This window comes from Oreochromis aureus, linkage group 7 (genome assembly GCF_013358895.1).
Source record: "Oreochromis aureus strain Israel breed Guangdong linkage group 7, ZZ_aureus, whole genome shotgun sequence".
Taxonomy (NCBI): domain Eukaryota; kingdom Metazoa; phylum Chordata; class Actinopteri; order Cichliformes; family Cichlidae; genus Oreochromis; species Oreochromis aureus.
The window spans coordinates 60,939,298-60,962,112 of NC_052948.1; the positions used below are offsets into that span (position 1 = coordinate 60,939,298).

At 40.9% G+C, this 22,815-nt stretch overlaps 1 protein-coding gene across 1 annotated transcript in view; it reads right to left on the minus strand.

The window, feature by feature from the left end:
- spire2 (spire-type actin nucleation factor 2) overlaps window positions 1-22,815 on the minus strand; it is a 46,586-nt gene that overhangs the window by 4,312 nt on the left and 19,459 nt on the right. Inside the window, exons 2-14 of the mRNA XM_039614222.1 lie at window positions 21,535-21,578; window positions 20,337-20,729; window positions 18,536-18,616; window positions 18,271-18,435; window positions 17,427-17,513; window positions 16,361-16,478; window positions 12,568-12,734; window positions 7,221-7,443; window positions 3,628-3,755; window positions 2,798-2,935; window positions 2,643-2,710; window positions 1,632-1,659; window positions 256-353 (exon numbers count right to left, since the gene is read on the minus strand). Coding sequence (XP_039470156.1) covers window positions 256-353; window positions 1,632-1,659; window positions 2,643-2,710; window positions 2,798-2,935; window positions 3,628-3,755; window positions 7,221-7,443; window positions 12,568-12,734; window positions 16,361-16,478; window positions 17,427-17,513; window positions 18,271-18,435; window positions 18,536-18,616; window positions 20,337-20,729; window positions 21,535-21,578 — 1,738 coding nt within the window. The remainder of the gene's footprint in view (window positions 1-255; window positions 354-1,631; window positions 1,660-2,642; window positions 2,711-2,797; window positions 2,936-3,627; window positions 3,756-7,220; window positions 7,444-12,567; window positions 12,735-16,360; window positions 16,479-17,426; window positions 17,514-18,270; window positions 18,436-18,535; window positions 18,617-20,336; window positions 20,730-21,534; window positions 21,579-22,815) is intronic.

Here is a 22,815-nt window from a genome sequence, read left to right on the forward strand (position 1 = left end):
CGTGTAGATTTTAGGGGATAGTGGTTGTCGACGGTGCAGACTGCACCTCTTTTTAAGAGCTCTGCAACAGGCACAGCCTCCATAGGAAACTCATCAGCTAGATTTGGAAAGGACGGTATGTTAGGTATGCTTTTTGATCTTTCTCCTGGTCCTCAGTGCATACTTCAGAAGAAAACTGTCGTTTTATTTTCAGCCAGTTTTATAATCTTCTCTACAATAAACAGACTCAGCTTCTGAAGACAAACACAGACTCACTTGTAGACTTGGCTTTTTTGTCCATGGCTCTTTGGAGTGCTGTGAAAGCCCACAGTGTACACAGGAATGTGGGCCATCTTCTTTGAGGGAATCTTCATCTGGAGCACAGAAGAGGCACACCAAGAGGAAAAACAATCAGGCAGAGGAAAGAGAACAGAGAGAGCCTGTGGTGGGAGGCACTGCAGATGACTTTCACATTACAAGTATTTCTAGCCTCTACGACAACAGAGATTCAAAACACACGAACATCAAGGCCACGAGCCATACAGTCACAGAGCAACAATAAGCAAATGCACATATTTCAATAAAAACGAATCACAATCGGTAAAAAAACACAACACACACAAATTAGCCACAGCACACAAATCACACAAAATCCAAACCTACAGAGCACAGAACCACACATCCAACACGGCCCGGGACTGAGGCAACAAATCAAAACCAGCAAAAGAACAAAAGAAGAAGTGACGTCAATAGAAATGACAAACAGACTCAAATAATGCGTTAATAAGCACTAAAATATGTCATTTAACACCGTTCTGCAGCAGCTCCAGGAGCCTCTTTCTTTCTCTTTTTACATGTAAAAGCTCCACATAGCTTTACTTAATGGTTAAACCTGAAGCATAAATGACTTCATGTGTTTATCCTCATTAAAATGCAGAGCTTTAAATGCAAGTTCTTTGTTGTAACAATGCTTCCTGGTAATAAATCTTATACCATTACCAAAGCCTTCTTATTTCCCCTCAAATGGCCTTTTCTTCCTCTCCACTCCCAAATTCTGGAGGTATTTTGCCAAGAAGAAGCATACAACCAAGAGTGTAATCGACCAAACTAACATTGCCTTTCTTTTTGTGTTCATATAAAATTTACAACAAATTTTATTATGAATATAATGGTGATACTCACTGCACACAGCTCTGGCTGTGAGTGCAGAAGCTCCACCTACTCCGTGCTCAAAACCTTCTGTTTATGAGGAGCAGCCAATAAGAAGAAAGTTGACTAAAAGGGAGGACGGCTTTAAAGGGAGTCGTGACAGATGCCAGAGTCCTCACACCAGAGTGATGCAGAGAGCGGTTAAATCTACATCTTTTATACTGTTTTACATTAAAAATAAAATTTGTTTTTCGTTTTTCTAGCAATATTTTTTAACTTAACAATTCACAGTGTGTCACAATGATAGTTCAGATGTGAAAAAGTTGAACTTTATATACTTCAATTAAAAAGACCTGGTATTAAATGACAACATGTATGAACAGAAAAATTAAAAACTCTACAGCAGTAAAAGTAATGACATGAAAAGCAAGGCTGAGTACAAAGTCATTCACAGCAGAATAAAAACAGAGCCAAAAGAAAAGATTTGAAAGTTATAAAGTTACCTTTGCACTGCAGGAGCTGCAGACAGATCTGAGAGAAAAAGAAAAGATTTTACTACAACAGCACGCATGTCTGCACACTTTCCTACTGCTTAAGCGGGAACAGGCTGCTCTGATAGCTATAAACCCCCCACCCCGGTAAGACCTGTTCTCATGGTACTTGTTCTAATAATCCCTAATTGTAGCATTTGGAGGTGCAGCACAGTCACAGCACGGTCCCTGCTTCCAATCTCTTGCATGAAAACCTTTGAATTCAGTAGTGATTAGTGGGAGCGTAAATGTCAAGGCTACAGAAAAAATTTAGTGGCATTGAAGATCCCAGTAAGCACAGTGGTCTCCATCATGGCAGGAAAAAGGAACTGGGAGACTGGGAGAGAAAAATTAATTCAGGAATGAGCAGATGATAAGCGGCTCCAGAGCGCTCTGGACCTCGGGCCGGGAAAAAGCTTCATGTTCTGACAGGACAACCACCCTAAACACACAGCCAAGACAAAGGAGTGGCCTCAGGGCCACTGTGAGAATGTCCTTGAGTGACCCGGTCAGATCCCAGGCTTGAACCCAATTTAACATTGTTGGCGAGATCTGAAAATGACCGCGCACCAACGTGCCCTATCCAACCTGATGGAGCACGAGAGGCTCTGCAAAGAAGAATGGAAGAAACTGCCCACATATATGTGTGCTAAGCTTGTAACTGAGTAATGCAAAGGCTGAATACTTGTGCACATGTCCCATTTTGTTTGTTTTTTTCATACATCTGCAGGACATTTAAGCAACCCTTGTTCACTTTGTCATTATGAGGTATTGTGAGTAGATTTCTGAGGTGAAAAATGAATTTAATCCATTTTGGAATAAGCCCATTACCTGACAAAATGTGGAACAAGTGAAGTGTCATGAATACTTTCCACATGCACTGTAAATATGCCCGGGTATTGATTTGTGGAGACTCGTGTTTCAGCTGCAACCTTGGAACAAACGTTTAAACATCAACAAGAGAATGAAAGACTTCCTTCATACCTTTTGCACAGTAAGCAGGTAGACGGCCACGAGAAGAGGGGGAATTTCACTCTGCAGCAGCAGCAAACCTGACAACACACACTCACAGTCAGTGAATCCTGTTAGTGTCAACAGCACAAAGAAACACTGCACTGAGAGAAGTTCTGCACTGTTACCTTCCCCCGCTTCAGGTTATTGTAGAGCTCTTTGCTCTGGAGAAACTTTTCCATTTCTGCTTTGACCAGTACTCGCCGCACGTTGATGACCTCGTCCACGGTTAAGGCGAGGCTCTCCACAGGGTGGCTGAACTCATCCTGAAGACAACCGAGAGCAGTTAAAGAGAGGAAACCAATCATTCTGAGCTCCCGTCCACGGTTTATTTTAAAGAAAAAGCTAAAGATAAAAGATTACAGAGGAAAACTGTAAACTGGCTGAGGTCAAAGCCAAAATGTTAGCGCTAGTTAGAACTATCACCTGCAGTTTTATGCTTGTGTGAAACGGTCAAAGAAAAGGACTTGTGTTCAAACGATTAACTAAACCATGCAGGAAACTGCCAGAAATGTAACGTTTCAACACAATAGTATGTAGTACTACTCCTTTTACAACACAGAACTCTCTGCCAGTCTCAGGTAATGAAGCTGTTTGCATGTCCTCCTGCACAGTTTTGCACCTGAGCCTCCAACTTCCCTTTCTACTGCACAGATACATGTTGTGCATATCTGTGAAGGGAGCAGTACACACCCATGAAGGTTTTTTTTGGCATTTTTCTGCACGGATTAGCCTTCATATGAAAAATAATATGGCAACTTTCAAAATAAAGTAATTGTTGTTGATTTAGATCAATATTATTGATATTACAGAACTTCAGTAAAAAAGAAATGGCGATATGACCCCACCAATCTAAGCTCAGTAACAGATAAAATTGGCTTGACAGGATGAATATTTCTGCAGTGATGTCACATGAAGCCGAGGACCATCCTCTGCCTCCGCAGTGATTTCATCTCACCATCCACTGGTGCTCGTCTCCAGCTCTGGACTCAGACGTGGTCTCGGATCCCTCTGTAGTCTCGTCGACTGAGCTCAGAGACAGGCGGGCCGGAGAGGGCGGCACCCAGCCGTGAATTGGGAAGGAGGCTGGCACGTGGACATGGATGAAAAGTGAATGAGACAGAGAGGGAATAATGAGCTGAGGACAGCAGAAAGTGAATGAGAGAAAGCCACGAGTCGCGGTCTGAAGAATCCATGAATTACACATCAGCCTCTTTCATTCAGGCCCGTCTCGGATCTCAGGCCTTCAGAGAGTTTGTCGATCCGACTGGAACGCCGTCATCTATTATTAATCTGATTTCAGTGGAGTGATTCGGCCCATGCTGCTACATCTGTAACTCAGATCACGGTGAGAGGTCTGCTCTTAACACAGCAGACCTCACACAGTTTAAACTGGGTGCCTCTTCGATCCTGCAAATGGAAGGTGTCAATTTGTCTCTGATGGAAAGTAAACAGGGCAACGGGAGGGCTGGAACAGGCCAGTAAACATGATCAGCGCGTATAATTTGGATCAGCTGCCGATGACAGCCGGCTTATAGGCTTACCTCCTCTCACTGGCACACTTGAGGCCGGAGAGTCCTCTATTGGCAAAGCTGTGCACTGCAAATTAAAAATCCTGCTATCGTCCAGCTGAGTGTAATGTTTATGGCACATAAGCACTGTGGATGGCTTTGCAGAGTGGATTAAAGTCAGGATCGTTTTTCAAACAATTACCTCTGGATATGGACACCGAGGCTGCTAATGCACGAATCATGGCTATCAAACACATAACATCCTTCCCAGGGCTTTCATGCAGCACACAATTCAAAGCCATTAGCTTCTACCCTCCTTCACCCAATCACTTGATTTGATTACAATCCATCACCAGTCTCTGGGCTGCTTCACGGCCGACGTGAATCCAAGTCAAGGCTGCACCGCGGTGAACTGACACAGCTCTTCTGTGAGGTAACGGTGGTTCAGCGAGGTTGGAGATTGGAAGCAGTGGTGACATAATGTCTCCCAAACCATTAAATCATTTTATTAGCCCGAGGGTTGGGAATCGAATAAACATTTTCTTCCTAGAGTTTTGGTTTTGTAGACTTAACGGTAATTAGTAGCTGCTGGGTTTTGTCATGACTGTTTACTGCTGCTTTCCTTCCAGGCCTCGAGGCAGAAGAGGTGGAAACTTACAAAAAAGGCATTTAAGACTTCAGTAACCCCTGCACTCAGTTTGTTGGGTCTGATGTCTATTCGGAGGCATTTTTCATTCAAATACAGCGATGGAGAGAAATTAAAGTCATCAGGAGGCTCATCAACACACATCTCTGTTTTTTACCAAGCTAAAGAAAATTAAAGTGGCTGTTCATATGTCTGTGAATGTACAGACAGCTGTTACTGGATTATTCTGACACTGAAGAAACATTAAAAATGTCCAAGTTTTAAACTTTTTTAATGATAGAAGGTCAGCAAGGGAGGTTTGTGGTTTTGGCTTGGTGTGTCCTTCTGAATTCACATATCTATTACAGACCAGGGTCTCAGGGTCTTTATAAAGACAAACTTGATGCACGAATGTACAGTACAACAAATCTGACCCATGCACAGAGACGTTTGGAACCTGCTGACACAGATGGTGAGGCAGTGAATCAAAGCCAAACTATAATAATTAAATATAAGCTATCAATATATCTGATACCATCTGATACATTTATATTAACTTCAGACAACACACGTCCTCCCACGGTGTGAAGGAGAGATTTAGGAGGTCAGACTCTACAGTGACCAATAGCAGTAGTAAATTAATGTGTGCATACACAGGCCTGATATCTCAGGTTTCAACCACACTGCAATGCTCTCTGTCGTTCTATTAACCGCTGAACTATGCGATATTACATCTTATTTTGTACTGCTTTACTCATATTTAAATATCTTATATGGTGTACAGTTTCCCTATTGTTGAATATAGTATTATTGTTATAATACAGAGGGGTGAGCCAGATATTGAGCAGAGAAAGCCACATTAAGTTACCAGGGCTGAAAAACAGCTCTTTTAAAACGTGCAGCCAGATTTGTTTTTTCCAAGCATCAGTATCATGGGATTTGTTGTCATTTTCAACAGCAGAACTGCACAGATTTCATGCCTGTGACGAAGAGTAACAGAAACAAACACTGCTTCCTTGGATGCGTTCTGTTTCCCGATGATTCACTGGAGAAAAATGTTTTCAGTGCGGGAGAATTTCATATAGTATAACCTGTTTCGATGAGCCACCTATCCCACATGATGATACGACCTTTAAATGTTTAGCCAATAAGAAAACAGATAAAACATCCAGGTAACCAGTGCTTGTTGTAGTTCAAAATCCTAGAAGTTTAGTTGGTGGTGTTTTGCTACTAAAACTACGACATATCGTATATTCCATCTTAATGACGGACCCATAAAAAAGGAGCTGATCGGAGTTTATGCTCTCCACATGTACTCATGTAGCTCACAGCCAGGGGCAGCTCTCACACATCATTACACTGCATGTCCTCATCAGGAGTAACGAAGGCTAAGTTTACAGTTTAAACCAAACATAAATAAATCACATTTACAAAAGATGATTTTGATCACATGATATCCCAGGGTGGGGTATCCCAGGTGACTGCCAGAGGTCAGTGTGATTTGAAGAACCAATCAGTGGCCTCATTTTTATGTATCAAAATTCATGAGGTGTTTATGGTTAAATGTAGGTGTTTAGAGGGTGGGATACAAAGCTGATCCACGTGCACACATGTCCTGGTACTCTGTGACTTATTAAGGAGTATTTGCCTGCTTGTTTCCATGTATCTGACTTCTGTATGATTTTAATCTGGATACTAACACACTCTTTTATAAATGAGACCCCAGGACTTGTCCTCTGTCACGTTTAGAAACTTGTTGAAAACCAAAGGGAATATCTGATCAACCACACACCTCCCACTGCAATCTTAATCTCACTTTTTTTTTCCTCCTTGAAGGCTCAAAAACTGGCCCTGTGTCTCCCCCTATGGGAGGAGACTTAGCATTGCAGACAGGTGAGTCATCAGCCACGGCTGGATCAGAGTCTGAAGACTTTCATAACAAGCAAACGCTAAAACAGCTGATATCGCCAGTGATTTCATTTCAGACAGGAAGCTCTAACCCCCTAAAATGAGCTGCTGCAGTGTTTGGTTGGGATTGATTCACAGACAACTTCTGAATGGTGGTGATTGTGAAGCACTGCCACACTGCTCAGTGCAGGCTGAATACGCAACAAGCTGTGATCCTGCACTGAAAACCTCCTGATTACAGCTTCTTTTCAGTCCTGTGCATTTACTAGAAGTAGCTCAGAAGCTGTTCAAACAGGTTTGAAGATGAGATAGCACATCTCGTCAGGGTCTGTTCAGTACCTGTTAACTCAGACACACCTGTTCATTTAAAAGTTTAATTTCAATTAGTGTTTTTATAGAGAGTAGTGTGTAACCAACATAGCTTGGAAAAAACCCCCAGAGAGCACCTAGAGACATAAAGAAACACAAGATTATGCATTTGAGTACGAGCATAGAGGATATTCTGACCTCTGTGTTGAGGAGGAGCACCGGCGCTGGTTAGAGTCCTGGATCGAGGCCTCTCGACCCTTAGCTTGACCACCCCGCCCAGCTGGGCCGACTCAGAGAACGAAGGAAGCATCTCCCCACGGAGCACAGCCAGGTCGTGCTCCGAGAAGGACCGATCTCTTTTCAGAGGAATCGGGGAGCTCTCGGTCCTCCGCAGCTCCCCGTTATCTGGAGACTCCTCCTCCTGTGGTGGAAGGGTGGAGGGTGAGGAAAGATTCGGGGTGGGGAGGAAAAGTGAGGGACCAGGGAGATGAGCAGGAAGAAAGTAAGAAAGTAAAGAGAAGTCACCAAACTATAATGATCGATCAGCTTTAATTCTCCATTTTCTTCTGATTTTCACAGTTTAGGATGCATCTATCCTGAGCAGTGTTTTCCAGCTCCTTCTGCAGGATCCTGTGCATTCCCAGGCCAGAAGAGATCCAGTACCTTGCAAAACTAAGCTAACACCCCAGTGAAAAATATGTTATTTGCTATTTTTAGGAAGCTGAATTTGAGATATGGCTGGAAAACCCCAAGAAGGAAGCAGCTGACAAGGAGGAACAGCAGATTCACTCCGAAAACCTTCAAACATTCAATTTAATTATGAAGCTTTTAGTCTTCCTCAAAGCTTCTCAACCTAAAGGTCAGGACCCCATTTGGGTCCAAGCGATATACAGTCTGCAAAGTTTTATAGACGCACTACTAGTACTTCACCAATTCATTAAGCTCAGATGGATATTGTATGGGAAGAGACTCGAACCCCCTCCTCAGTAACAATTGCACCTGAAATGACCTCCTGCATTTTAGGAAACTAAGCCCTGTCTTTGTTTTTTTTTTTTAAATCAGGAGGATCCCCTTTCATTCTCCTGCATTTTATCAGTTCAGTGTGACATTTAGCTTTTGTGTGAAAATGGAGGAAGTGAAAATTCGTTTTTGCCTGTCAAACAGAAATTTAACACCACTATGCAGGCCTGTCTGGGAAATTTACCCCAGAGTGGGAAGAAATTTAAGCTGTGAGGAGAGCTGCACCCCTAAAGCTTGACAACAGGTTACTAAAAATATGATTTTTAAATATATTTAAGGAGATTTGATAATATAGTGTTGCTCTCTGAATCCGAGTATCAATTACAGACCATAAGAGAGCCCGCCTGAATTGGGTCCAGTTTTTTGGGAGTAAATAAACATTCTGATATTAATGTATGAGCTGGCACACCTTACACTTGACTAGACACACACTTGATAAATTAAAGCAAAAACCTATAATGCCAGAAGTCTATGGAACTCTTAAAGAGGGAAAACTACTATTATTACAAAACATAATCTGACATTTGGTTCTTTGATTATGGTGTTGGAGAGAGCATCTAAGATCAGTCGGGTGTTTCTGGTTGAGATCTCTTGTGCTTGTACCATGTGGGTGTCGGTGGTCTCTTCCACTTTCATCAGGACAAAATATTTAATCACAGGATGACGGCATGTATTGATGTAATTGGATGGAAGTGTCATGTGGAAGTTTCTGCTCTCTGATTTTAAAGCCAAACCAGCACGATTTAGCTCTGAAAAACCAATTTCAGAGAAATCCCTTCTAGTGATGGGATTTCCGGCTCTTTTTAGAGAACCGACTCTTTCGGCTCGGCTCACTAAAAAGAGCCGGCTCTTTCGGCTCCCAACCGGCTCTTCAGGTTGTTTTGTTGCTTTAGTTAATTTATTATTAACAACAATATAAAATTATACACAAAAGGAATTACTAATGTAAAAAAGAAAACAAAACGTGGTTTTATTTATATATGTTTATATATAAATATATACGGTGGCCCCTAGAGACAAAGCACGTACAAACTCCAAAACACATTTCTAGCATTAACTGACCTTCCAAAGCAGAGCTACCTAGATCACTTAAATTACACAATTCAAAGCATAAGTGTATTGTTTGTGTATTTATATACAAGTACTCATATATATTCAAATAATTAAAAAAAAAAAGTTCATTTACTTGTTACTACCACACACCAAATCCGGTCATTGGTACTTCCTGGCTTGTGTAGCCACTAGGTAACAAAAGCTCAACACTGCCCCTAGCATCCTGGAGCACTTCTGTTGTGTTTTGCACGTGTTTTGGAGTTTGTACATGCTTTGTCTCTAGGGGCCACCGTAAATATACTTTTATTTATTCACTCCACATAAAATGTAATAAATAAATCATATAATACAAAAACCAACTATTTACATTTCAACTTTTAACTATTTAAATGTTCAGCTTTTTCCTTTTAAACAAGTTTAAAGTGAAACAACACAAAACACTGCAAACCACAACACAATTAAATATAAATTAAAATATGAAAACAAAAAGAAGATGCACATTCTCTGTCATATGGGCCTGCATGAATAAACTTTCTGAATCCTTTATCATCCGCAACTGAAAATAGTTGTGGATGATTACTGTACCTTTCTAATGTGACGTTGTTGTCCCTGGCTCTCTTTCTCTCTCTCTCCCTCCGGCTCTGTTCCTGTGCTACTGCGAGTAGTGATGTGCGATACCACTGATTTCCTTTCCGATCCGATACCAAGTAAAATTCAGGGTGGTATTGACGATACTGATCCGATACCGATACTCTGTACAAAAACTTAGTGTTTCATTGTATTACATAATACAATATATAATTGTATTATGTAATTGTAATAATATAGCTTCATAATGATTACAGGACATCAGATTACTCGTTCTTATTGCTTAATAATGCAGAATTATCATATAGAAATAAAAAACCCGAAGTTGTGCGCTATTTGAGCACGTTGCCTGCCTGCAGCACTAAAGGACTCCGCAAGAGACGCCTGTCTCGCCCTAGCACCACCTGTCCCTCTCCTCCTCTTCAGTTCGCCTCAACATAAGCTCATCATATTCTGTGATATGATTTACTCTGAGGTGTTTGACAAGGTTAGTGGAGCTACCAGAAAACCTCAATGTCTTGTCACATGTATCGCAAACCACGTCTTGGCTGTTTGTGGAGGTAAAATACATCCACACATGACTCCGCTTACGCTCAGCCATAGTTGTGAGTGCGCACGCCAGGGGCTGCGACACATTTATACAGCCGTATTTCGCATATGACTATGAAAGGCGGAAGAGGAAGTAGTTCCTTCCAAATGATATAGTTTCTTTCCACTGTGTTCCTGTTAATGAAAAACTACAAATTTACCCCAAAGTACTAAAATATCGATATTTTAACATGAGAATCGATTCTAGAACATAAATTACTGGTATTGGAAGAATTGATATTTCAGTATTGATTCACACACCACTAACTGCGAGTGTAAGTACCGCCCCTCCCCCCTCTTCCCAGCGCAAAGCACAAGGCTCGCGTGCGGAATGAAGCGGAAAAAAAGTGCGAGAGAGAGGGTGAGAGAAAGAAAAAAACTCCACGGCTCGCATCGTTCACTTCAAAGAGCCGGCTCAAAGAGCCGTTTCGTTCGCGGCCGACACATCACTAATCCCTTCCTCTCTCCTACTTTATGAAAACAATGCCACAAAAATGTGTTTATAGAGGTACTGCAAACTAGATCTCAATGCTAAAGGAGGAGCTCTAAACACAACTGCTTAAACAGACAGTAAATGGGATGTGTGGCACTGGCAGATCATGTGTATACGTACTATCAAAATAAATGTGCTTATTACAGTGAGTCTTCCCTCTAAGGGCAGGGTGCTCAAACTGCAGTCAAGGGGCCGGTGGAGGCGCTCTGTTCTGAGTTTGTGTTCGGTTCTACTTTCCTTAATAGTGCTCACAGTGGACTTGACCTTTGGTATTATCTTATCTGACATTGCTGAATGTCAGATAAGATAATACCAAAAATATCTATAATGGGACAATATCAGCCAATAATACTGGCACGGTAAATGGAGTGGTTCTTGTGTAGTGTTTTTCTTCTCTACCTGAGCACGCTATACAACATACCACATTCACCCATTCACACAAGCTCGTTTTTCTGCCCTCAAGTGCTTTCTAGCCAACATTCACACTCCAATGGATGCATCAGAGAGCAACTTTGACTAAGGATATTTTAGCATGCCGACTCAAGCAGACTGGACTACCAACCTTCTGATTAGCAGATGCCCTGCTCTACTGCCTAAGCTACAGCCAACTTAGCCTTCCCATAGATCATGCAGACTATAGAGCAGGGAGTAACCTTTACTATCATATTACCCGCCATTTAAAAAATCCAGACCAAAAGCCACAATTTGCATGGAGCCACAAAACACATTTTGTGGCTGACAACATTATAAACAGGCATCAACAACTACAAAATAAATAAATAACAGACTACAGACTATGGGCTATGATTATGATTATTTGTTATTTTTACTTTGAATTTTCAGTACAGTAACATAATTATTTTTGTTGCATCTAAGAAAATGTAGAAGTAAAATAAAAAAAGGAACACTGATTTGTCAGAGCTACAGGGAGAAACTGGAAATGAGCAAAATAGCTGCATGAACCTCTGGAGCCCCCTGCTCTGAAGCACATCCTGTAGTTTTAAATTAAAATCCTATTTGAACAAAAGGTCAAATTTCCAGGAATCCTAGAATCCCACACTAATGTTAATCCCATCCAAACTGACTCATTTTCCTGGTCAATTCAAACAGAGTAACATTGAAAACATCACCCCTGTGGAAATGTTTGCACAGCTTAAACTATAATCTACTTTAAATTAGTTTGGAACAGCTGAGATATTACAGTAAGTAGTTGCTGTCTGCAGTGCCTTACAGGATGGCCACAGAGGAGGTTTAAAATGCTTGAGAGACTCGTTAAACCGTCACAGATGTACTTGGTGCGAGGAAAGGAGCAGGAGAGAGATTATGACATATACCCAATGCCACATTTCCTAACCAAAAACTTGCAGCACGTAGCAGTGGTATAATATGAAATGTGAAAGCAAGGTGAAAATGAAAGAAAGCACTGAGGAGGCAGAAGGTAAACATGTCATTCCCTCTGGATTAAGCAGAAGTCAGTTTTGACCTGCAGATATCTCCCCCCCTGCACCTGTGAGGATATTTTTTAAAGTGCTAAAGCGTAGGGGAGTTTTAATGTTTGATGTAACATAGCAAGAGTGAGAGGAGAGAAAGAAAGAATTTCCCAAGTTGCTGAGTCTTTGTGCAAAAGAGAAAGCGATTCTTCCCAGTCACTGTTTCATTTTCCTCCTCAGAGAGGAATCTTAACCCACTTAGATTGGGAAACAGAGCCTGTGCTGCTGTGAAAAACAACACTCAGCCCACAGAGAAGAAATTCCCAGAGTTTCCTTTCCTATTCCCCTTCAAGATCACAGAGTTCCAGCTCACCTCAGATATGTTCATCTCCTCCATCTCGGCCAGGGTCGGGGCCTTGAGCAGGATGCGAGGACGGGATGGTGGCCGGGGTCCGGGCTCCGACACGGACAGGTCGATGCATGAAGTGGATTTGACATTGCAGGGACACGTCTGAACCAGACAGGGCAGAGAGCCAAATGCTGAGGGAAGAGAAACCAGAAACCAGAAAATCTCAGGTGTGCTGAGATCAGAAGGGAGTAATCAGACGCACCCTGTGTACCATTTTGGAGTCAGTGCAATGAAGCAGCGCTGCCTTATTCCATAAATTGCACAAAGGTTCTATTTTCAGTTTTGTTCATATTGTCAGAAAGGGTTAATACTCATAGGCAATGCTAGTGTACATGGCTGTGATACATTTAAAAGTGTATCACAAAATGCTACTATGCTACATATGGTGGGAAATTCTACATGTGTTGTGCATGTTTGCAATAACGTCCAACTACCTACACACAGGTAGTCCAACACGACCTACCTTGAACAGCAAATTCGGGGTGAGGACTCAGTGAAAAGCTCCAGGCCAGAGCAAAAGCCTTGGCACCAAACTCATAACTTTGACACTCCCACCTGTGCCAATTCTGAAATTGCTCTTCCTCCATTCAAAATACAAAAATAACAAAAAACCAACAAAAAAAACAAAAAAAAACAGCCAGTGGTAATAAATAATGACATGAGACAAGCTGTTCTGATGTAATATTATGGCTCGATTTGCCCTAAACCACCTGCCACAAACCTCAGTGAATCATGTTAACTGTGATTAATTTAAATTTTAGCCCTACCCAAATTTATTCACACTGAAATTCCTAGAAATACACTATATGGACCTCACCTCTTAATCTTTAAATTCAGGTGTTTTCAGCCTCATTGGCACAGGTGTATAAGATCAAACACCTCACCTTACAGTCTGTCTTTGACAAACATTTGTGAAAGAATGGGTTATTATAAAGAGTTCACTGAATACTGTAATAGGACGTCACTCTTGCAACAGATTTATTCCCTCATAGATACTCCGTAATCAGCTGTTAGTGGGATTATTGCAGAGTTAAACTGTTTAGGAACCACAAAAACTCTAAGTGTGCAGGCCACAAAGTTATAGAGCAGGTTCGCCAAGCACTGAAACACATACAGTCCTTTAAATTGTAATAAAAACAAAAACAAAAAAAATTACAAACCCTATGCTGACTTGATCACTGTAGAGTTCTAAACCTCCTGTGGCGTTAACATCAGCGCAAAAGCTGTGCACTGGGAGCTTCACGACATGGTTTTTATGTCCAAACAGCTCTGGTAGGTCTAATGCGTAGGTAGCATAGCACTTTGGTCCATTTAAAGTATATATGCAATAAAGCAAGCCAAAAGAATTAACAGCATCAACACCTTTGTGTCACAAAACTGAGACAAAGTCCCTGCAGTAACTTTTTAAACACCAAACCCCCTGCAGAAGCAGACCATTATTAAATGGCTGAAAACATCCTGTAGGAGTTTGAGGAGAACAAAAAAAAAGGATAAAAATAACACAAACACTGGACTTTTCTAAGTAGCCAGTCAATCCATGCTTCCTTAAACTTTTAAGGTGGTATAAGTAAAAACTGAAAATAATAATAAATGTGTGTGGATCAGCCAAAACCTGCTAAATTCATTGGTTTGATGGTTTGGCTTTAGCTGCTAAATAATTAATAAATAATCTAAAATAACTCTTAAGTGTGCATTTAAATACCAGTAATTGGAAGTCCTCTAAAAGCACAAAGCAAGTGATTGACTTTAATTCTTAAATTGTATTTTACCCTCAGACATATCAGCATATATGAGGCTTACTAAAAAACTCCCTTTAGATACAAGTCAAGACATTTGATTCCTCTTTCTGAATAAAAGCATGCCAGTCCAGTTGACTAATTTCAGTCTCTGCAAGGCAGCTTCCTTTATAAACAGTCCACACACTAAAACACGCTGACCTTGATCTGAAAATAACAGGTCAATATTTATGAAATGTGAGATGACCTTCATGTGACTGCAGCTCTAAATAGAAAAGTATTGTTGTGACTCTCAAAGGCTACAGTACAGAATGTCCAGACTCACTATGATGCAATTATTTCATCAGTTTAATGCAACTGTATTTACCTCTGAAAGGGCAACTGCATGCAGCTGCTTACCAACTAGATCAACAAACACGCTGTAGACAGGCTTAAATTTAAATATAATATTCATTATAATGAGAACATTATTGAGCACTTGCAAGGACTGATGAGAATGTTTCTAACTATATAAATAAACTTTCATTACTTAATCTATATACAAAGAATAGATTAGGCAGTAGTTTAATATGTACTTTGTGAGTTGCACAAATCATCCAGTGCTTTATTCTGGCAAGTGCATCCAGTCAGAACAACAAAACACAGTATGCAACCACTTTATCAAAGAAGTATTTTGTAGGTCTTTGCATCCAGCAGCTTGCAGCTTGCATGGTACAGCTGGAGTCTAAACAAGTGAGCTCAGTTTTTAGGTCACTGACAGGGTTTAAAAACCACTACAGAGTCCCAGCTCCCCTGTGATGGTCCTTATAATGAAAATAGGGCCAGCTTGACAGAGAAGCTGATACTTGCTTTGTGCCCGGCTTTTAGGCTCATGGTGAAACTGCAGAGACATCCAGGGAGTGACCCAACAATAGCAGCAGGTTGTTAAAGCCCTGCCCAAGAAAACTATGAATATGTTTTTTTTTTAAAACTTAATGTTAAAGAACTTAATGATGACACTTTACAGGGTAATAAATATCTGTGTTTCATCTTTACTGCTGGAATGACCCAGTCACAGGTGCCTTTTTTTATATCAATTACCCAATGCCTAATAAAGTACCTGACATACACTTCATGTACATTCTCGCCATGATATTTACATACTTGTTATTTGCATTTTGGCAGGAGTGCCTTAAACCTGCATTCTTTCTAATGGTCAGCAGGGGGCGACTCTTGTGGCTGTAAAAAAGAACTAGAGAATACGCAGGAGTCCATGAGGAAAGGAAAAAATGCTCACTTGATCGATGACCTCTTTCCTGTAAGCGGTTTCTGATCTCAGGCACTACTTTCACGTCTTATTTATAACAACATGATTTCCCTCTTCAAATAAGAGTAATTACTGTCTTTGTGACTATCAGTGTCTTACACCTTTGTGGAAGAATTTTGGCCCACTCTTCTTTACAGCATTGCTCATTGAGGTTTTTATGCACAGCTCTCTTAAGGTCCCACCACAGCATTTCAGTCAGGTCGAGGTTTAGACTTTGACTGGGTCACCGCAGCACTTTGATTCTTTACTTTTAGGGTACCCGGGCAAAATGTGGCTGCACATCCCTCCATCACCGTGCTGGAAGTTGGTTTGAGGTATTTGTGCTGATGGCGTGTGTTTGGTTATTGTCAAACATCAAACCGAAAATAAACGGTTTATTTAATCACCCAGTTCTTGGTACCTGGTATCTCTTTTGGGCAAAAGCAAATGCTATGGTGAAATGTGCAATATGAAACCTGTCCAAGCTCTCTTTTTCCAGCTTATCCAAACTGAGTGGAGGGATACCAAACAGCAGAAATTAGGTTTACTTGTATCACATGCTTTAAGTCTGTGAACCAGGACTCTCAGGTCTCCTTTGGCACTTTGCGTCTTAACAACAATCTCTAAATGCAAATCTATGCAGAGCTTTTGAACCTCCTTTTGATCAGTGGCATTCTTTGTTCTGTTTATTTTGTTTTATCTATCAACACCCCGGGTTAAAAGACTGTTCCCTTACGTCTTGAGCTGGGTGGAACTACCGGCCTGAGCTTCCTCTCCTGCTTGATCTCAGCCAGGACCCGGTCGTGGAGGGACTGCTGCTGTGGGGGAGGAGGAGGGAGGCTGCGCTCTGAAACCTAAAGAAGAGAGGCAATTAGGTCACATCCACGAGTCAGAAACAAATATATTACTTTTGTACTCTGAAGAGAAATTTTGATTATTCAGTACAGGTTATGTAGTCCATGTCCATGCTGAAATTTTAAAACCATGATACAACCACACAGAAAAAAAACAGCACTGTGCTATGATATCAGTGAATGTTAGAAATCAGGCTTAATAAAATTCCAAACAAAAATAAGACATTTACTGGAGATCTAAGTATTATTTATTAATATGCATCAAAGAGAGCAGCATTAAGAAAAAAAAACCCCTAAACTAAACATTTTCCATTGGAGGAGGTTTATTATTTCTAGAAAATCCTGACATGAGTAACACACACACGTCTATAACTAAACGACAAACATCCCAAACCACACAAAATTGGACAACAGTAATTTAAACTTAAAACTTAAATTTAAGAGGATTTCTCATCACAAAAAGTTTTTTTTTTTTACAATTTTCAGCATGAAGAGAAAGAAATGTGCATCTAAACCAGTTGGGAAGCCAATCAGCCTCGTTCACATGCAGCAAAAACAAACAAACAAACAAACAAACAAACAAACAAACAAACAAACAGTTAGCAGGAACAGGAGGCTGATGATCATCAGATAATCATGCATCAGATAATGTCATAGTTTTATCATTTGGGGTCAAATGAGGTCACTGAGATCAGGACCGCTATGACCGCGCAGCAAAATCAACTTTAGAACTAGGGATGCGAATTGAGAGCTGGTTCCCAGTAGTCCAATTCCTTGAAATTGTTAGTCTGTTTGTCTGCTGACCCCATCAGTTCCAGTTGTGCTATGATCAGCTGATTTTATTTCGTGTGTCGGAGAAGGAAAGTAGTCGTGCCGTCTGCAGCGTGGATATGAACTCTACTTTTATTGCACAAAAAGAGTGAGGAAAAAAAACCTAAACCCACTTACTGGTTTAAGTGGAGGTCTTGATCTGATGAAATCCAGGATCAGTTCGTGGGCATTTCTCTTCACTCTAGTAGGAATATCACCGTCCACCTGAATAAGCCAGGAAACGACGCAGAGCTTACTTCCTAAAACTAACTTTTGTCAAGATAGACAGAAGTCTAAGACGGATAGCAGCGACTCTTTTTTTGGTAACTTGGTCAGAGTACATTGCAACATGTTATGAACATCATGTATTCAAAGCAGATAAAACAGACTCCACACATCCAGGAGCATATTCTGGAATCCAAAGGTGCCTATAAACTATAACAGAACATTAGAAATATCTGACTCTCTGACCATACTATACTCATTATAATGTATAGAAGTTAGAAACTGTAATCACAATCACAGTGCATGCTGTAATCTACTGGTATTTTCAAAAAACTGCAGCTGCTGCCAAAACAGCAGAAGGCTGAGAAAGGCCTTCATTAATATTTGCATTGTAAAGCTGAATTATGCATCTGCCTGTGGAGAAGGCCTCGAGATGATTCACTGCCACATGCATGCCTCCCATAGAACATTTTCTTTCTGCAGTAAAGCCAATTTACAATACATGCATGATGCAGTAAGGTGCCTGAAAAAGGTCTCTAGTCTGATTCCTGTCTGCCCTGAGACGAGTCCTGTCAAGTTTCCAGTGAAAACATTTCAGAGCTTTAAGTGCTTACTCTGCAAAAACAGCTCCACTGATTTCAGCTTCTGTTCTTCCAGTGACACTTCAACTACTTTCAGCATTATCTAACGGACCATTAGACGTCATTTCATAGCTCAGATCTTTACATTTCACCAACTTTCATGTCTGAACTCTCACCATAACTTTGCGTAGTTGGAACTTGCGAGCTCGTATGTCCTGCATGAGCATCTCGAACGGCGTGAGGCTGAACTCGGTGGGCAGCGGGTTGAACGGCTGTTCCTGCACCTTCTTCAGCTTCACTCCCTGCCTGAGCTCCTTCATCAGCTGCACCCACAGACGGGCCTGGCATTAAGCAATACGCAAACAACAACACCACTCATGTGCATGTGTCAGAGCAACAACACTGCTGTCCTCCCTGCCACAGACTGAATTCTCCTCTCACCCAGTCTCTGTGTTTCAGAGTGTCCAGTTCAGCCGTAGATCTGTCTTCCAGAGATTCCTCCGATGAGATCTTCTTCAGCATCTGGGCAACAAAAACATTTTTTTGTAGACAGCAGCAGTTGCCCATGACGACTGATTTTTATCTCTAAAGCATGCCCAGATCCACCTATAGTAAGTAAAGCAGGTCTAATTTGTTGATTTTGATTTTGTTAATTGACATCTACAGACAGTTGGAGTATTTTTACTGTTCATCTTTGTTTTGCGGTGGGTTTAATACATTTGGATGCGTTTCTGATTGTTTCTTCCATAACAAACTACTGCAGAGATTTTGTTGACTTTGCAAATTTAGATGCTTTCAGCATCTGCAAGTCCACTAATACTTCAACTGTTTTTAACACCTAATAAGTATACATGAAAGTATCAATTGAGTTATTTGTGATAGAGATGTTTTGGGAATTTTTCAGAAAACCTATCAAAATGTAAGCAAGTCAAAAACTTGATAATATATCAAGTTGTGGAAACCAGAATTAAAGCATATTGCACTCACTGACTCAGAATAAAGTCAATATCCATTAGTCTTCCCATATGTTCTCGATGGGACAGCTGTGAGCGTGTCATTTTGGGTGAATGCTACTTTAATAAACCATCACTAATGTTAGCTGCTAACAATACATATGAAGCCATTCATATCATTTTTGTTGCCCTGCCTGAGTAAATTATTCAGACAGTTGTCTTCCTCTTCTTCATTTGGCTGCTCCCTTTAGGGGTTGCAACATCTGCCTCCATCTTATTCTAGCATCTCTCACATCGTCCTCGGGCACACCAACCCTCTGCATGTTCTCCTTCACTACATTCATGAATCTCCTCTGAGGTTTATTTTCCTCCTGCCTGAAAGCTCCAATTTTAACACACTTTTTTCAATATATCCAGTATTGCTCTGTCCCTTTCTGGACACCCTCCTCCCTTTTCACTCTTGCCATATCCTTCTGTCACAGGTCACCCCTGACACTCCACCAAATCCACCCGTCTTGTGCTCTCTTCTTCTCCTCTTTTGTGGACTTCCCATTGCTTTGAATGGTCGACCTCAAGTGTTTAAACTCATCTAAACTTCATCTGCTCTGCGCCTTGCACCCTACTCTCACTACAGATCACAATGTCATCTACAAACGTCTCAGCTCAAGGAGAGTCCTGCCTGACTCCTGTCTCCTGCCTTTTTAAAAATTTTTGGGTTGGGTTGGAGGGTAAAATCAGGTGGAGATACAGCTGCTGAAACAGAAAGGCGCTAACTAACAACAACTCTGGACTGAAGGCTCTCTGCCTCATCTGGATCTTCATCTCCTAGAATGACACAGTGTCAGTCTACCATCTGCATGTACTCATGTAAGCAGTTTTCTGCGCCGTGTTTCTGCTAAATATACATGAGTCGATCAAAAAGCATAAACACTGCAGTGACACGCCGCAAGTCAGATTTAAGGGTGAGTAGTTGGAGGAAACTGTGGAGGCGGCTTCTTCAGTCATTTATCAGTCTCCAGTCTGCAGGATGTAAACAGGAATATTAATGGAGAAAGGCTGTAAGAATTTCAAATTTGGAGGGCACACACAAACACTACACACTGCACACCACTGAAGCAGCAGCTATGGCGTCTCAGTTATTCTTGTTTACACCTGTTGTGGCACATACCTGATGCTTTCAAGGACAGCGGAAACCTGAGATTGCATTATGCTGCTGAGTCAACTCTTTATTGTTTTTCTTATTTTTAACATTCCAGTGTATCCTATGAATACAAAAAACAAAAGCGTACCTCCTTTGCATCTCTGATCTTGACGAGGAAGGTCTGCAGCTCCAAGGTCTCAACAAACAGAGCCCTACAGACCGCCTGGTAGTGCTCCGGAGCCAGACTTGGGTTTGCCAGCCGAGATGCACACAGTGCCATCACCTGGTGGAACGTACACACCGGCCTGATTATGCCCTCCAGGTCGTCCTCTTCCTCTATCTCCTCCTCCTCCTCTTCCTGTCCACTGTAGCCCTCATCTGTTGTCGCGTTTCCGGCGGAGCTGTAGCCCCCTTCACTTTGGTCCCCGGCCGCCATGCGTTCGATGAGGCGCTCCAGCTGTGGGCTGAGCTCGCGCTCCTCTGTGTCATCCAGCCCCCAATCCAGGGCTCGGTAGATAGCCACGCCGAGCAGGTGGACCAGCTGGAGGGATGAATGAGGAGGAACCACAGCAAGGCAGTTAAGAGTATTGCTAATAACTGTTTTACAGATCCAGATAAATATAATCTAAAGACTCCCTTTTAAGCATTCTTCAACCATGTTGCTGTTGTAAAGCTGGGATGTCAAACATAAGGCCCAGAGACCAGAATCAGCACCGCAAACACTTAATCTGGCCCACTGGATGGCTTTGGAAAATGTGAAAAAGGGCATAAATTTTGGACTATTCACTGAATTTTTACAGTTTTTAAAGTTCTACAGTTTTCGTGGTAAAGACATCCCCCACTAGTATGTTATTCATACTATACATAACTATTTAAGTAATAAATAAACAATTAATGACAATAAAATGTCATTTTTTCCCCCACCAACTACTATAGATTTTTAATTATTATCATCATCATCTATTTATTTATTTTTTACAGTGGGTCCACTGTAAAATTGTGATTTACAACTTAACCTGAAGGTGGTGATGTTGTCTCACTGTCCTAATCCCTGTCTTCCTGTTGAAAGGGATGTAAAGGAGTTTTTCCTTCCCACTGTTGCCAAATGGTTGCCCATAGTGGTTTGTCTGAATGTTAGGATTTCTTTTTAACTTGTTAGAGTCTTTACCTTGCAATATGAAAGCGCCTTGAGGTGACTGTTGTTGTAATTTGGTGCTATATAATAAAACTGATTTAATTTGAATCTACCTTTTTTTTCCCCCAGTAACAGCAATTTTGACCCCAAGGACAAGGGACAAAGAAAGTACTGCACATCTCTGAAAAGCCTGACAGAGTTTCTTTCTCACCTGGCACTCTGTAGCAGGAGGAAGAGGAGGCCCATCAGTGTCATCTAATGAGACAAAAACAAAAAGATAAAACCAATAAAACCAATCTGCAATTTACAAAATGTTACTTTTCATAAGGTTATGATTTAGCAGTGTTTTACATCTACTCCTATTCAATCTCTAAATAACAGAGAAAAAAATGCAATATTGATTTATACACTTTAACCATCTAAAAAAGTTTCATTTCCAGTCAGCGATATTTCTTGGGATGAGCCAATTTGATTAAAAAAACGATGCCAGTAAATTGTATAAAGTAAATCCTTTGTACAATATTTTAATACGCAGCAAAAAATATAAAAATATCATCTCATATTCCACCTAAATGTAAAACAAATAAACCAGTCTCCACGTGCATATCCTTTTAAAAACACGAGACGTTGATTTTCTCAACCAGTAAATCCACATCAAGGCGCTCTGTCCTAATTCTCCTCTGCGTCGTGGGTCTGGATCATTTGTTGATTTGATTTTATGCTATTACAAACTTTTCCCCCCACCTCTCTTCTGGGCTGCTGCCCTATTTTTGAGCTTTAATGACTGAGCGTAACTTTTGAAACTTTAATCCAAACTAAGATTTGTTCTGAGCAGTTTGCATCTCACTTTTTAATACACCCCTCAGGTTTCCCCCCCCCGCCGATGTAGCCTAGTTAAAATGTCCCAAAGCACAGATTTTATCATTTAAATTAGTTTTACATAAATTTGAGTATTCTGGAACATCCTTCAGGCAGAAAAAAAGACAAAACCAGTCTCACTTATGATTTGTAATTTTCAAGTTTTTCCCTTTCCAGTATAAATATTTAAAAGCACTCTGCTGTACGATTAGGGAGATGGATAGGACTCTTTTCTGCGGCAGCCGTTTTTCACCACGTTTCACTTCCATTTAATGCTCGTCACTTGTCATATAACACTCCAGAGACATGGTTAATGGGAACACGAAGCAATTTACACCTGTCCCTGCTTCACTTCGCTCAAACAACGTCACAAAGATTGATTACAAAAAAGCACAACTTTAAGGTCCAGCTGTTTCTCAGACTACATAAATGTGAAGAGCCCTGAGAAAATGTCTATGAAGATTTAAAAAAAAAATATATTAATCAAAAATGTGAATGAAAATATTAAGAAATGTCCACTTTCCCCTGAAGAGATGATGCTGTTAACTGCTGCATTTATCAAGGCATCAGGTGTCTTTGAGTAAAATTAATGATTCTGAAATCTGGAAATACAAAAATTAAGACATGAAATGAA